Source organism: Pezoporus flaviventris, unplaced genomic scaffold, assembly GCF_033815535.1.
Source record: "Pezoporus flaviventris isolate CSIRO_AGI_PZ_B2104156 unplaced genomic scaffold, CSIRO_AGI_Pfla_v1 ptg000063l, whole genome shotgun sequence".
Taxonomy (NCBI): domain Eukaryota; kingdom Metazoa; phylum Chordata; class Aves; order Psittaciformes; family Psittacidae; genus Pezoporus; species Pezoporus flaviventris.
Genome location: NW_026892611.1, coordinates 7079032 through 7094782, shown reverse-complemented (window position 1 = coordinate 7094782; position 15751 = coordinate 7079032). Strand labels below are relative to the sequence as shown.

General features: G+C 49.0%; 1 protein-coding gene across 4 annotated transcripts in view; it reads left to right on the top strand.

The window, feature by feature from the left end:
• SPNS2 (SPNS lysolipid transporter 2, sphingosine-1-phosphate) overlaps positions 1-6947 on the top strand; it is a 126045-nt gene extending 119098 nt beyond the window's left edge. The window contains exons 12-14 of one of the 4 annotated variants that reach the window (XM_061470371.1): positions 325-427; positions 5372-5418; positions 6812-6947. In XM_061470371.1, the coding sequence (XP_061326355.1) occupies positions 325-427; positions 5372-5418; positions 6812-6818 (157 nt within the window). In that variant the 3' untranslated portion in view covers positions 6819-6947. Of the gene's footprint in view, positions 1-324; positions 428-5371; positions 5419-6811 lie in introns of those variants that run through there. The other 3 variants (XR_009746420.1, XM_061470373.1, XM_061470372.1) reach the window with 3 other exon arrangements.
• Positions 6948-15751: the final 8804 nt, after the last annotated feature.

Below are 15751 nucleotides of genomic sequence, written 5' to 3'. Positions count from 1 at the left end.
TAGCTGAGCCAGTCCTGTCCCTGTACCACTCACTGAGATCTTTCTAGGTTGATGTATTATCATTGCTCACCTTACCTGCAGCTTCACTTTCAGTCATTGTTTTCAGCTGCAGCACACCAGGAGCCTTTTAAATCAAAGCACTGGGTTTCTGCAGCAACACGTTGTTAATCTTGAGCCTCTTGTCCCAAAGTTACTGACTTAACTATCAAAATAGCTTGAGTTCAGCTAAAAAAGGACATGCTTTCTGAAAGCAATCCTTGATTTGGCTGTTCTTACACCGTGCTCAGAAGGCAATAGGCTGTACTAAGGTTTCATGTTCTGCAGCTATTTTTTAGGGAGGAGATGGAGGCATGTAGCAGCTTGTTCAGCATCCTGGGAGAACTCTGTTGTAGAGTGGGGAACTGAAGCCATCTCCCTCCAACTGCAGGTAAAAATGGCAATTGTACCTAGTTCCTGGAGGACAGTACTGGCTAACATATTGACTGACATGTGCACTGCTTGATTAAAAACTCTGTATAATGAAGAGCACAAAAGGGACATGCTTGAACCAGTCTCCAGCCTGCTGGTTTTGCTCTTCTGACAGTGTCTGGCAGAAAGGTGGTGTGTTGTTGGGACCAGTATGTTACAAGTGTGGTAGAAAGCCAAGCTGGCAAAAAACTCTGCAGCAGATAAGGCAGCAGTGAGGCTTCTGCAGTGAGCAAAATGATATGAGAAAGCAGAATAGCCATGGATGACTTTGGTTTAAGGGCAGAAACCTGCGTAATCTCAGTGCCCGCATGTGCAGCCCTGTTGGCACTGTGCATTAGTAGGTGACACTTGGTGCATTTAACAGAATTTAAATCTAAGTCCTCAAGGGAAACGTGGCAAAATCCCAGTGAAATGCTGCTGTAAATCCCTATATGGTGAAATACCGGTGAGACAAAGCAGTAGGGTCTGAGCAGAGTATGAATAAGATGCAATAATGTGTTGGGTGTGATCTTACGGTGTTTCCTGGTCCTGTGTTACCTGTTTGTATTGCTGGCAGGCCAACTACAATAATCTTTATATCCTCTCGTAGCTGACTCTGGTTTTGGGGGTGTTGACAGTATGCAGCAGTGATGGAAAATAGGAGTGGGAAGATCTGTAAATCGTGTCCGTTTCCCTCCTGTGTTTACTGAAATGTTAATGTGTTTTGGCAACTGGCTTCAGCAAGGATTTATTTAAGGCAATTGATCCCTGCAGTAACAAGGTGGTGGATGAAGTGAGCCCAGTGCAACACACACTTTCCTGACATTTCTCCCTTTCTGAATCACAGCTGGTAAATCAGGAGGTGGTCGTTGTGCAAAGAGAGGACTTTGCTGTACCTGAACCCACTTTATGCTCCTCTGCCTTAGTGTTCTCCTTCTTCCTTCCCACTGCAACTGCACTTGTCCTCTTACGTGTGTCAGCAAGACCCCAGTGGGAGCATGACTTCTACCCTAGGATTTCAACTTATGTGATGCTTCTGTGCATTTGGAGACCAGGAAACCCAATACGAAAGCTACCCCAGCTCTCCTACTCCGTAACCCTTTTGTCCATTACCTGCAGGAATGCAGTGATGACAATACTGTGAGTTAACTTCATGTGCAAGTAACTTCCTCTGTTCATTTATCAGGCAATAACAGTCACTGTTACAGCTGAAAGTCATACAGGGTGGAGCTACAAATGAGAATCCTTAGCCTCTGGGGTTCAGACAGCAACATTCGATTTGAATGCTCCAGATGAGTTTCAGTAGCTGGATTTGCAGAATGCTGCACCAGGCTGGCTGCTAATCACCACTGACATGCAGGTGGAGCATGGCATTGCCTCTAATGCTTTGATGCAAAAAAAAATCCTCTTTAACTAGCTGTACTTGAAAAGGAGATTTGGTTTTCATAGATTTAAGGCCAGGAAGTCTCATTACCTTCAAGGATGTCTGTTCGTGCCCATGTTCCTCGCCTAAAATTCCTGATTTCAGTGTGTTCAGAAGACCTTTCAGAGAGGTTTAACCCCCCCAGACAAAATTCAGACAGGGAGGAATGTGCTGAAGGGTGCTCTTGGTGACTGCTATGCTGGAATCCCTCCCTGAAGCACTGCTTCAAACAGGCACTTTAATGGACAATGCGTCAGAAACAGAATTCTTTCCAGTGGCATGAAGGAAGGAGAAGGATCCTTAATCCCAGGCTAAGGCCAGCAATGTACCTGTACCTGCAGCCCCAATATTCTTGTCTGTGAATGAGCTCCCACTAGTCAAAAAATGAGTTATTTGCAGGCTAGAAGGCCCCCAACGAAGCATTTTAGTGTTGGTTGTAAAAGTTAAGTGATGTTAAGCACAGCAAGCTGGAAAAATTAGGACATTATTTCCTAATATGCTTCTCTGTTACAAAAGCCAGAGCCTGACTTGTTTAGGTAGCAAGAAACCAGGGCTTTTGGAAAGCTGTAGGATACAAAATGTGTGTGGACTGAAAAGGGACAGAGCATTTGGAGAATAATCTCTGCATAGTTCCTGAAATAGAGGATAGCTGACCTGTGAGGGATCCTGGCCATGCATCTGTTACCTTATATTAGTCTTCTTTTTCTTATGCAGTTCTCTAACAGGCTGTGAAATCAGATCCATTTTACATAGCATCAATATTTAACAGCTCTAGAGCATGTAGTTTAATATTAAACAGACAGTCTTATAAATACTTCAGAATTATAGATGCTGTCACACTACATGGAAATGGTTTGATAGGATCTAGGAGAAATATTTAGGTTTGACAGGAGAGGAAATGATGAGGTTAGAAGGAGTCAGCCACATCTTTAAACTGCTGGAGGAGCCCATGAAAACAACCAAAGAAGCTGTACAGCTCCTGTTCTTGAAAGGCAATTTGGGCAAGCTTCCTCCCCCTCAGGAAACAACGGAATGGTTCCCACCCCAGTCCCTCCAAGGAATGAAAATATTCAAAATCTTGAGAAAACACTGCAGGGAAAATAGAACAATTTAGGAGCCAGTGTTCAGTCAGCGCGTATCACCAAATCGGAAGCGGCAATCTACTCAGGGTGGGATTATCGCTATTAGAAAGGCAAGTGGGACTTAAACAGGGATTTGGATGCTCTTGAGCGTTGTTGGCTTAAGTCCACATACTACATTGTAGCACTTAAAGAGAATCTAGAATTAGGGGTTTCTCTTTAAAACATAGAGAATCAGAGTAGACCTGCATCATTGAAATGGGGCTGTGCATAAGCCAGTGACTGCTGTCGACAGCCCAGCGCTTCAGAGAGAATGAAGACTGCACCGTCCCACCTCTGGGAGACTATTTCAGTTCCTTCTTCTGCCAGCAGCTTCCCATGTGATCCCTGAAAGTCACTTCTCTCCCCAGCAGGTTCTCAAGTCGTGTAGGGTGTAATTTCCTGTGCAATCCTCTAAATGCAGTTCAGGATTAGCCCCTCCAGGCCTCTGCTCCCATCTGTAACCTAGAGATAAAGCAGGAGTTGAGAGAAATGTGTTAAAATGCAAAGAATAAGTAACTCTCATAACATGGGGACAGCATAAGTAAGTGCTTCTGTGGGAGGTCCATTTTATCCCACAGGAACCTGAACTATAAGTAATAGAAGAAGGAAGGTTGTGTGAATTTATGGTTCATCTGCCAGCGGTGCAGGTGGGTTCTCTGTGCTAAAGTAATGGCAAAACCTAACTTTTCCTGTACGTATTCTGTATCTTGTAAAAATGTGGGATGAATTACATGTTAAGGGACATGCCTGTCAAATATCTGGAGTTTTAGTATTCTATGATAGCGTCATAACATATCATAGTTTATTTCTTATTTCTAAAGCTGACTGTAGCATCGCAAGGTTAAATATGTTTTATCTTTCTGATGTGTGCTGATACTAAAGCACAGTTACAATGTTCAGTACAGTGAGATGGCCAGTGCAGCAGGGTTACCAAGAATGGTACAAAGAAACTTAGATCAGCCAGCTCCTGCAGCAAAACCATCTCAGTTTATAGCCCGGAAAGGCACAGAGGCTTCTGTGCATCTTGGAGGCAAACCTTCTGTGAGGTTGGTGTGAAGAGCTGTAGGCTGAGTGGAGCCGATTCCTGATGCAGAGATTTCTTGGAAGGTGTCCCCCAGTCACTGGTTAATTTTATCCTGGAACACGGGGCTGAATCCAGCATCATACTTCTTCAGCAAAAATGTCTCCTGGTCAGGAAGGAAGTCTGGCTTTAAGGAATCAGCGTTTTCCAAAGGAAAATGATGTTTCACTGAGAAGTTCCTACCTGGGAGGACCCCAGGCAGTGATGGCTCCTGTGATCTTCCTGTAAACCTGCCCAGCTTTTCACTGCTTCAGAAACAAGCTGCGCTTTTACCCATGATGGCAAAGTCCTGCTGCAGTCCGAAGTACTGCTGCTTCAGTGCATTTGTTACTTTAAGTTAGCACAGCCAACGGAATGAGAAGACTCTTTGGGACTCAGATTTATTCTCCAGTTGACCAAGTACAGCTGAGAGTACATTTGGGTAAAAGCATTCAAACATGCCAGGTTCTTCGGCGAGCTGGGGGATTCCAGTGTCGCTGTAAGAATCCAGGAGCTCCCACTGAGGTCAGGGAGCATCAGAGGGAGAAAACAAGGTCCAAAGGTCTTAGAGTCTGAGGGTGGCTTGTCATTCTTAGTGTCCACACAGCACCCTGCTGGGATTAACACTATCAAAGGCTCCCGTCCCTCAGTAATCGCAGTGTGGGGCAGAAGGGGTGAGCTGCTGCAGCGGGAAGGCTGGATTGCACAGGGCATGTGCTGCAGGGAATAGGAGCAGAGTGAAGGGCTGAACTCTGTAAATCATTGCCTTTTCCCTGGGTACCCCTTGGAGCTGCTCCCCTCAGATGGACGTGCAGGACAACACCTTGCCGAGGCCAGCTTCTGCCTGGTGCCACTGCAATCCCTGCTGGGCTCCATCCATCACTTGGGAGCAGCTGCCTGGCACAGCCGCAGGGATCCGGGAGCTGAAAAACTGGAAGCCAGCTCCCTTTTCCTTAGTGTCATTTTTACCAGTGGTGACTGTTTGCATTCGTGCTGTCAGGCTGGAGGCCACCATGCAGCAGCCACTGGATGAGCAATCTTGTTACTGGCTTAGGGAAACAATTGCTACAGCTGAATGCCTTTGGGACCTTCCCAAATCCTTGTCAATTAGTGTCAGCAATGGTACTTGGCATGTTCCAGCAATTGTCAGGATTGCCTCAGCTTTACACCCTTGTGCAGGACAGTTATTAATGTCCTCTCGATCTCTTTTGAAACAGGTAAGCAACAGCAACCTGGATTTAATAGGCTGGTGTGTTTTTAGGAGCCTGTTTCTTTGCTAATTGCAGCTCTCACATGTCACTTGTGTTTTCCCTTTACCAGGGTGAATCAACTTGTGATGCCACCAGCCTCTGTGAAAGTTTGAGACGGTGAGTGACCCAAACCAGCAATTTGCTTCCAGCTACCCCATCCTCTCCCAAACCCCTTGCAACAACACCCTTCTTCCCTTCTCAATTGGGAAGAATTTAACCTTAGACAGCCACCGTCTGCACCTTTGCTACCCTCAACCCACATGGGAGCAAATCAAGGACAGGGAATCCAGGGGTCAAGTGTCCTTTGTTGTATTGAGTTGTAGTGTGGTCGTCCAGGGCCAGAACTTAGCACATAGCTGGTGTTCCTAAAACCTGCTGCTGCCTTGCTCTGGGTCCAGCATCAGCTCACCATCAAATGACCATTCTTGTCACAGTCCACATTTTCTGCAAATAAAGGTTTTCTGGCATTGCACGTTGCTGCGAGGCCTGTCCCCACTGCACCCCCTGCTCCAGGGCAGTGAGCCAAGGGGAGGGTCCCATTCCCTCTGCCCTTTCTTCTCCCTTGGGTCTCTGCTATTCTTATCACTCCCCAGCAGTCACAGCACTGCAGCTCAGAGCTGACACAACTGATAAACACTTCCCAGCGTTTTACTGTAGCCAAAATTAATTAAAGCAAGTTTTTGAAGAGGAGCTTTTTTTCCCCATAAATTAAATGCATTGAAAGACTAAGCATATAATCAGAACTCAATAGCACACTTAAGAACGGCCTTTTGGGGGAAAAGACTTAATGTAATCTCTAGTACAGCAGATGTGTTACTTCTACATAGGGGAGTATGTTCTGTCGTAGGCTGAGGATTTGATAGGCCTGCCTGGGCTTTGCAGTCTCCGGGCTGGATGTGCACTCACACATTATTATTCACCAGCAGCTTTTAGACAAAGGTGTTTGTTGTTTGGTTGGGTTTTAATGCCTCAGAAAAGCCTGGCAGAAAACACGAGTTGGTGTTGCTGAGCCTTGCCTTGTACAACACTGAACACTTGGGGCTCTGCACACCAAGGTTTTTCACTGTACTTCTGTTTTGGTCCAGTTTTATACAGGTTGAAAGAAACCAGGCCACCATTCCAGGGAGTTCTGCTGTAACCCAGCAGTGACTGACTTTCAAGGTCAGGGGCAATTTCCTGCATAACATGGAGCACAGATCCCAGGAAATCCTGCAGTGAGAGAGCTGGTTATCCTTCCCACTTCATCTAGGAGAGCTGCTGGGCAATCAGATACACCACAGCATGCACCAGTGGGATCTCACCAGTCACTAGATGTGCTGACATTGCTCTTTAAAGCAAGGGTGGGAGAAAGCGCAGGTCTGCTCTGTCTTCTTGTTAGCAGCAAGACTGTGAGCTGGGCTCGCTGCTGGGGGTACCACAGAGCTGCAGTGCACGTGCTCACCATTACCAGTACCTTCCTGTGACTGTGATTCTACCCCATTCACCACCTTCATCTCTTCCCTGTTTACAGTTGCTAGTGAAGGAAATGCCATGTGGACTCCTGCTCCCATCACCACCCCAATCTTGAGCTCGAAGCCCTTCCATACTGGAAACCAGTGGATCCCTCAGCTTCACACCACCCTGGAAGGGTTCTCCAGCACCAAATCAATCCCACCACTGCAGCCTGCAGGGTCAGGCATCAGGACGTGAGCAGGGCAACCTGGAACACAAGAACTTCTTGAGCATAAGGACGTTCACAGGTTCCTCTGAGCACCAAAAGCAACTGGACCCCAAATGTGCTATCCAAGTGAGTGACTGTAGATTGTGTATATGGTTTTAGTTGTAGCCAACAAAGTCCACATTGTTTATAGGGCAACTTACGTCCTACTGAATGCTGCTGTTGTGTCAGCACCCAGAGACTGCACTAGTTGGGGACCTATTCTGTACATCACCTGTTCTTGAACACTGAAGGCTCAATTCAGATTATTATTTTTTATTTAAATATGTCATAAGATGCTTTATCTCTGCTGAAGACATTAGAAGACAGATATATATATATATATATTTAGATAAACAGTTTTTATTTAAACATTGAAAATCTGGTGCTGCCTGTGCAACCATACCAGACATGAATAACGTCCACAACTCTCCTCATCTCAGTGCCCTGGGATAAGGCCCTGCAAGGGCACCACAGGAAGATTTCCAGTGGGTGACTTACCTGTCACCCAAGGCTGAGCAATGGGACAGAGGAGAGAGTTTCACTGCACTGGGTGTGCTGGTGGTTGTTACAGAAAGGCCCAGAAGAAGTTTGGACTGAAACACACAGGGGCTCTAGAGTTTGCTCAATATGCTAAATTCAGCCTCGCCCAAGGACGTTCACAGGTTCTTAAAGTACCAAAATCCACCTGGCTGAATTGCTTTATCTAGGGCCTGGTAGTGCAATACTGCTGTGCCAGTGACACCCTGCTTTGTTTACGTGCATATCATACTACATGTATTGTTCATGCTAATACTCTACCACAAACAGTGCTTAGGCTGAATGCATGCCCAATCCCAGGAACAGTCCCAGGTTACTCTTACCGCAGGGTCACTTTTATCCTTATGAAGATGCAGCTGAGATCTTTAGTAGACAAGGTCAGTGCCTGAACTGTGTCAGTCTCAAAGGCAGAAGCGTGTCTCTGTAAGTCAAAGTGCCATTTCACTGCAGTCTTGTTTCCTGCATTTGGCCTCCACAAGCCGAATTGATGCTGTGTCAGGCTGATGCTGGGAAAGGCAGGTTGCAGGAGCGAGGCTTCCAGAGAAAGAGCATTGATTCAGGGAACTTCCCACTCCCTTTGTTCTGTTTAGATGTCTCCTGAAGGTTAGGTACTCCCCTTAGCACGGAGCTTGAGTAGGTAGCAGATGAATCAGCAAAGGAAATGCCACACTCAAGAGAGGATGTGAGTTCAGGCTGGAAGCTTGTTCCGAGACACAGGAAGGTACTGTCAGTACATCTGGGGTTTATCTCCCACTCCATTCCAGGGCGTGCTAGGTCCTGTAGTACAGCACTGTAGTAGAGATGATTGGTACCAAACTGGTTAATGCTCACCACAGAGCCAGTCTCTGCCCAGATGGGTCCTGGGGGTGACTCCTGTTACAACGTGAGCCCTTCCTCCTCCTCAAACTCCAATGGACTCTTCTGCAAAGGATGCTCTGTCACCTAAAATACCTGAACAAGAGCTTTAGGATTTGGCTAAACAACCAGAGCCAAACATTTTCCTCGAGTGCCTGGGCACCCTCTGGAGAGCAGCAAGCAGGTGCTAGAAATAATAAAGCAAAGCCAATCCACAACAATGCTTCATTTCCCACCTCATGCCAGTATTTACATTCCTAGGGGAAACACTCTGCAGTCTGGGAGCCAAACTCTTGGCTTTAAAGGCACACGAAGTTCTTATTCCCATTAAGAAATTCTTTGTTAAGCCGTTTAAAAAGAAACAAAAAGCAGCCCAACAATCAGTCATTTCATCTCGGAGACCAAAGACGATAAGCCACATTTCCTACATTGCTTTTCCAATGGGCTCTCTCTCCATTGCAGCATTTACTGTCAACAAAATGGAGCATTCCTGCTGAAGCTCAGAGCTTAGGAATTGCCTTTAACCTTAATTCTCAGGCGTCAACAATGGAAAGGGAACTGAAGTGCTGTGTGCTTTCACTAGCTTGCCTCAGCCCTCATCAGAGAGGCACAGGCTGTGACTGGAGGCTGGCTTCAACTCCTGTGCATATGAAGGAAATTGCTGTGGCTTTGTTTTTACCAAGGGAAGAGCGAGAAGTGAGTCCTACCTGCAGCAGTCCCACACCAAGGGATCCCTGAATCCCACGTGTTCCAGGCTGAGAGAGGGAAGCCACAGCAGCAGCTATGACAGCTCAGAGAGGATTAACAGAATGGAAACTTGGGCTTTCCACCTCCTGCAGATGCTGCTGCTCCTTTACACTTTGATGACCCACATCTGAATGGGCAGGAGCTGCAAGGCTGCACTTCTTGGTTTAGCTGGGAAGGATTGTTCAGTTAGTGCTTCTATAAAGGTATTTGGTCTGTTAGAGAGAAACCAGATCACTTAGATCAGGGGTCTACACTATACCTGTATGCTACAGTATTGTATTATAGCGGTGCTGAACTCTGGACTTAGCAAGCAGTGCTGTGCTGGTTTCCCCTGTGACTCCATGTTAGGCAGGTACTGATGTAACCAGGCTTGGAAGCTGCTGGGGCCATTTGGTTGTTGACCCTCTGGAGCAGTGGAACAATTTCAGTTATAGGAAGTACTTCTGGAGTCAGAATTCTGGACTGAATGTCTATTTCTTACATCCACACTAAATAAGAGCCCCCATTAAAACCAGCATTTCTGGGTTTATAAAGAAAGGCTGTTACCAGGAAAAGAGAATAAGTTTTTAATAAAGAATCCACATATTCTAGTATCCATTACAGTGAATGGGGCAGGATTCCAGCCTGTCGCTTAAATAAGTCATCGTTCAGGTCATCAAGGTTATGTTTGTGGTTCTGAGCTTCAACACAAAATTAAATAGCCCCAATAAGGACATAAATACCTTTATAACCACTGCTCCCTTGCGCACAGAATCACTTTCTGTGAGTATTTGGAAATTAGAGTATACGAACAGGAGCCCCTGAATTCATTTGGAATCATATGGGAAAACACTAGCAAGAGGGGTACTGCTCGTGCCCTCCCCTCCCAGCACACAGACATCTCCTCAGCACAGAAGCCCAAGCAAGGGGAAAAGCGTCCAGGGTTTGCCTGGCACTGCTGGGTCCTGACCCCGCTCTGTGCCTCTTCCACACCTCTGCCCAAGGCTGAGTGTGTCCCATGGCTCTCCACAAGCACAGGCTCCTTCCAGTCTCCCTGTGCTCTACGGGACTGACAATGTCAGATGTGTCAGATGCAGCCTTCCTGCATCTATCAGGACCACGCAGGGTGGCCAGAGTGCACCAGGGAGGGTCCGGGTGCCCCTTAGCTCATTGTGAAGCCTATCTCATTCCACTCCACTCCATAAAGGTATCCTTTTAAGCAAGCATTAAGTCCCTCCACAGCTCATACTGCATCTGCACCATGCACCCACTACAGAAGCAATCAGGTGGCTTGTACACAGCGAGAGAAACAGAGGTAACGGGAACTGCCCAGAGAGGCAAGAAAATGACCCCAAAACCATCAAGCTGCCAACCCAAATAACAGCAGTGGGAGGCTCCTGCTGCCATCATCAGAGCAGAACCTGAGTGAGCCCCAGAGCCTCTCCTCTTTCACAGACCAGCCAGGAGGGAGCCTCAGGGTGACAACTAAACCCTGGAAATGAATGGCTGTATTCTGACAACACAGTTCCCCTCTGCACCCTCTGTCCTAGTGGTGTTCTCCATTTGCTTTATTGTTTGGTAACCAGCACTTAAAATCACTTTTACTACGTGATGTACGGGAGTATTAGTTATTTTCTTGTTATACAAGGGAGGAGTATAAAATAGTTTTCTGATTTCTTTCAGAAGCAAATGACTATTTTATTTTTTAAGAGCAACTGATTGTGAATCTCAGAGTATAAAAAAAACATAAAAGATAAATAAGCCAAATATATACCTTTATGTAAATTAAGAAATAAAAGTATTTAAAACATACCTTCTGGCTCCTGTTCTTGTGGCACCCCTTGCTCTGGCTGTGCTCTCTTGTGGTTGCTGACTGGACAAGGCTCCAGCGTGGATGGCAGTGAGCCTGCCTGGAGCTCCTTTAAACCATAACCCCAGGAGCAGGCAAGGTCAGAGGGAGCACAGGAGGAGGATGGCAGCTGCCTTTTCCCTTGGAGCTGCCTGGATCCAGCCTGGGATCAGTGCCGGGAGAAAGCAGCAGTGGTGGGCACAAAGCAGGGTCCTGCTCCATCCCTGTCTAGAATCCACCAGCAACACGCATCAGAGCTAGATCTGACTGATGGAAATGGCTGCTATGGTGGCAGCTGTGGGTTGGGTGTCAGGAATAGAGGCAGGAAGCATCCCGGGAAATTCCCAGGTGGTAGCCATGGCAGGCACCAGGGCTGCCCTCCTCATGGGGTCCTGCACCAGCCATGTGCCAGCTTCACAGGATGGTGGCACCTTGCCTGTGGGCAAAAGAAGGAGCTTTAGGAGCCCTGCATCCCGCCAGCCCTGGTCTGCAGCAGCAGCACAGACAAGGTGTGTTCAAGTCTCCCCTTACCAGAGGTGGACGGGACCTCTCCTGCAGCACCTCCCTTCACCGTTCCTGTCCCGCAGCACAAGTGGTGCCCAGGCCAGGCCATGCATGCAAGTGAAGGATGTGTTGCTGCAACACTCAGCCCTGATCACCTTCCAGCAGCGCAGCGCCAGGCTTTCAGCATGAGCAACCTCTGCAAATGACTTGGTGAAGCGTGAGTTTATAACTTCTGATGTCCCAGCAGCTAAGCTTTGGAGCTCAGCAGCTTCAGCTCCCATCAACCAACAGCTGCTAACATGCCTCTGCTGTTCACTGCCTGCCTCTGACCATGGACATAGACGGGCATGCACACAAACACACTCGCTCTTCCAGTCCCTCCTTTCCGAAGCTCTTCCCCAGGCTGTTTCGATAGAGCTCTCACCAAGCCCATCTGCAGCCTGACACGATGACAGCCTCAGTGTGTGGGCCTGCACAGGGCGCCTACACTGACCATCTCCAACACGTCAGCCCAGAGGTTCCCATCACCTCGGGAAGCCCACGCTGGCTTGGACAAGCTGATGCCATGTGTGCTGGAGGTCTGAGCTGGATGTGGGTGCATGTACCATGGCTCCCCAAAGAGGTTCTGACTGCACAGCACCCTCGCTTTCACTCCAACGACTGCAACTATCTCCTAGTGCTCCAGCAAAATCTCTGTACAACACAAAGCCTATTACTTTAAAAATACAGCTCACCCAGCTCCAACCCCTGCCATGGGCAGGGACCCTTTCCATTAGGGCACGTTGCTCCAAGCCTCTGTGTCCAGCCTGGCCTTGAACACTGCCAGGGATGGGGCGGCCACAGCTTCTCTGGGCACCCTGTGCCAGCGCCTCAGCACCCTCACAGGGCATCACAGAATGGTTTGGATTGGCACCTCACACTAGATTGTGTTGCACAGGGCTTTCTCCAACCTGGCCTTGAAGAACTCCTTCAAGATCTCATACAAATCCTCCAGCAGCACTTCAGCACAGACTCTTGCGCCAGTCACAGCAATGGGGAGAGCCTTAACACCCCTCAGGACCAAGCAATCGTGATACTGATTTAAGCAGGCTGAGGTCCGGGAATGGTGGCTGGGTCATAGCCCTGCTCCTGCCCAGGACGAAGGCCAGTCCCCAGCAGTGATCCGCAGAGCACTGCTCCCTCAAGCTCAGTGCACCGGGGCCTGACGCTATTTTCATGCCTTCAGAAGAATCCTTGAGCTTTTCCCACTTCCAAAAAGCATCTAAGCCCAGGACTGCTGAAAAGGCTTCATTAAAACCAAAGCATACTCCACCCTCTAAAGCCCCAGAGGTCCAGGAACAGACACGACATGAAATCAAGTAAAATGAAACCTCTGCAATTGTTAAAGCGCGCAAGTAAGTGCCAGTGAAACAGGATTTGACTTGGTGGATTAGTGACTGCTTTCTATCAACTGCATCAAAGCCAGCCTGAAGTCAGATTGGCAAAGGAGTAGTTACTGAAGCACAACCTGCACAACGCCTCCAGCCCTCCTGGTCCTTTGACTGCTCTGGAAGTGCTGGAGACTGAACACACACATGAGCACAGCAGCCTCCACAATGGCAAGGCAGAGACCAAAGGCAACCTCTCCAGGTTGGGAGCTGACATCTGGCTCTACCCCGTCACCACCGAAACCAGCGGGAATGGCTTTGGCCTCTGCTTCACCCTGCCCTGGTCTCCTCCCAAAACGATGGTGCCAAACTGAGCCACAAGAACCCTCGCGCTCTGTGACCCTGGCTGAGGGGAAACACTCACAGACAAGGCTTCACCCCAAAAGGTGCACAGAGGCAGAAGCCCCTGCTATGGGCCCACAGTACCTGCTCTGCCCATCACCTGCCAGGCCCAGAAGCTGGCTCACATTCCCAGAGAAGGGTGAGTTGGCACCCCTCAAACCAGAGACCCTTGTGTGGCGCTGCTCCAGGCTGCTCACAGCCCTGAGCATTGAGTACCAGGCTCAGCTCCCAGAGCCCCATCAAGCTGCTGCCCTGTTGCACATCCAAAGAGACAGCCCAATGGGTTCTGTAACACTGCCTTCCCACTCCCAGCACATCCACGTACCTGTGTGCTCACCTTGCTTCCCACCCACCACACCTGCGTGCTGCTTCTCCTTCAGTTCTGCAGGGGCACTGGTACAAAGTCCCAGGATGTCCCCTTTACAGGCACAAAAAGAAGGAAAGAAATTGTTAGTGAAGACAGTGTTCAGATTTGAAGCATCTCCGGATCACTGAACACAGATGGTCCTGACCTGCTGGCCTCTTGCATGCTGCATTTGCGTAACACACACAAAATCATCACTGGGGAGACATCTGGAGGGGCTTAGCTGGGATTGAGGTTTTAAAAGGCAACAAACCAGCTTTCAGCATCAAATAGCAGAGGCAGGGCTGCAGCCCCAGTGCCAACAAGCCCCCTCTGAAGCAGAGGCACCCTTTTTCCTGGGGACAAGATTGGTAACAACTGCCATTACCTTCTGACAGGGAACAAAGACTTGGATCTCCTCTGCAGGTGACAACAGCAGCCATCCCAGTCAGGACCCTACAACAACCTTCAGATTAATAGGTGGGTTGGGAGAAAAGGACCAGCAGGACGAGTCCAGCACTAAACAGCTCAGACAAGCACCACACAGAGATGCAGGCACCAGCCACTAAAGCTCTGATGTGCGCTGTCCTGGCCACATACCTGCAGCCTAAGCCTCCAACCTCCTTGGGGACCAGCAGCTCCTGCAGACCCTGCTGAGGCTGCCGGCCCACAGGTAGCAAATGTGGGCAAAAGGAAAGCTTCCCTTCACACACAGGGACTCTGGCAACAGTGCAGAGCTCCTCTTCATCTCCTGTCCCCATTTGAGCCACTGCTCGAGGACACCCGACTTGCAGCATCCAGCTCCACTGTCCCTACTCCTCACCCAGGATGCACCCTCCAAGGCAACAATAAAGTGCTGCTCAGCCCAGCCTAACCTTGAGTGCCAGAGGCGGCAGCTGGGAAGGCAGAAAGACGGGACATTCTCTGCTGAGCCCTGCCAGCCACCGGGCACAGCAACTCCAGCCCTCACCTGCTGCTAACAGGAGCCAGCACGCTCCTTAAGATGCAGAGCAGAGCCTGCAGGATCATGCTGTGACATGGAGCTGAGACCCAGAGGTCTGCAACTGAACATGTCTGCGCTGCTGCCAGCAGTGGTCTCCCAGGGAGCTTTGTGCCATTCGAGAGAAGAATCATTGCAAAGGCAGATAAACAGCCATGGGCAAACACAGCCCTTTGCACCTCTCCTCTCACTCCCTCCAAAAGCAACATGACATTTCCAGTGCGCTTATCTATGTCTGGTGGCACGGACCCACCTGCAGGATGACAGCTGAAGGCACAGCAGGAACAGCCCTGCTCCAGGACCCATCACTCTGCCAGTAACAGGAGTCAGCACCAAACTGCTCTGCAGGATGGGGACTGCTCCCCAGGAGCAAGGTGGGGATGAGGAAAGGAAGGAGGAGGCTGTAGAGGCAGCTACAACATGAATGGGCTTTCAAACACCATTTTGAGATGGAGCGCTCAACAAAACCCAACACATCGGAGAACCTGGTCCCGATGCTCTCCAAAGGGCTGATTCTGGCATTCATGGGGATAAATAAGCAGATGCAATCCCAAGCAGTCACTTTCAAGGACTGCTGTTAAGGCTGCTGGTGCCAGGTGCCTTGCATGGCCGCACAGAGCCTGCTGGCCTGGCAGACCAGCAAATCAATCAACCACTTCAGTTGTTTCACTGATTTATTGATGTCCCTGTGCTATGATGGGGCCATCACCCCTCCTGCACCCAGCAGCAAAAAGGCAAGGAAGTCAGATCATGGTAGTTACTGATGACACCCAAGTGGCCAATTGGACATGTCTGACCTCAGAACATGCATGTACGAGCCTATTTAACCCCAGGCAACTAAGAGGCAGAATTTCTCGGACTGAAAAAGCTGTGAGTATTGCTGGGCCTGGGCAGGACAGAAATGAGCCTTTAGGAGTTACTTCTGAACCTCCTCCAGGGCTCAACCACACAACTCAGCCGTGCCAGCACATCTGCTACAGCTCCTCAAGAAATCCAAACCAGCCTCTTGCTTTGCCTTGGGAAATCACGGAGACAGGAGTCTGTGCTCCCAAGCACAGCCTGTTTGGCACTGCCAGGGAAGAGAGGGTGGGCATGCACCAGAACTCGAGAGGGTACGTGACCTCCTGAAGCTCCTGTGCTCTGGGCTGAATCCTCCACACACGGCAGC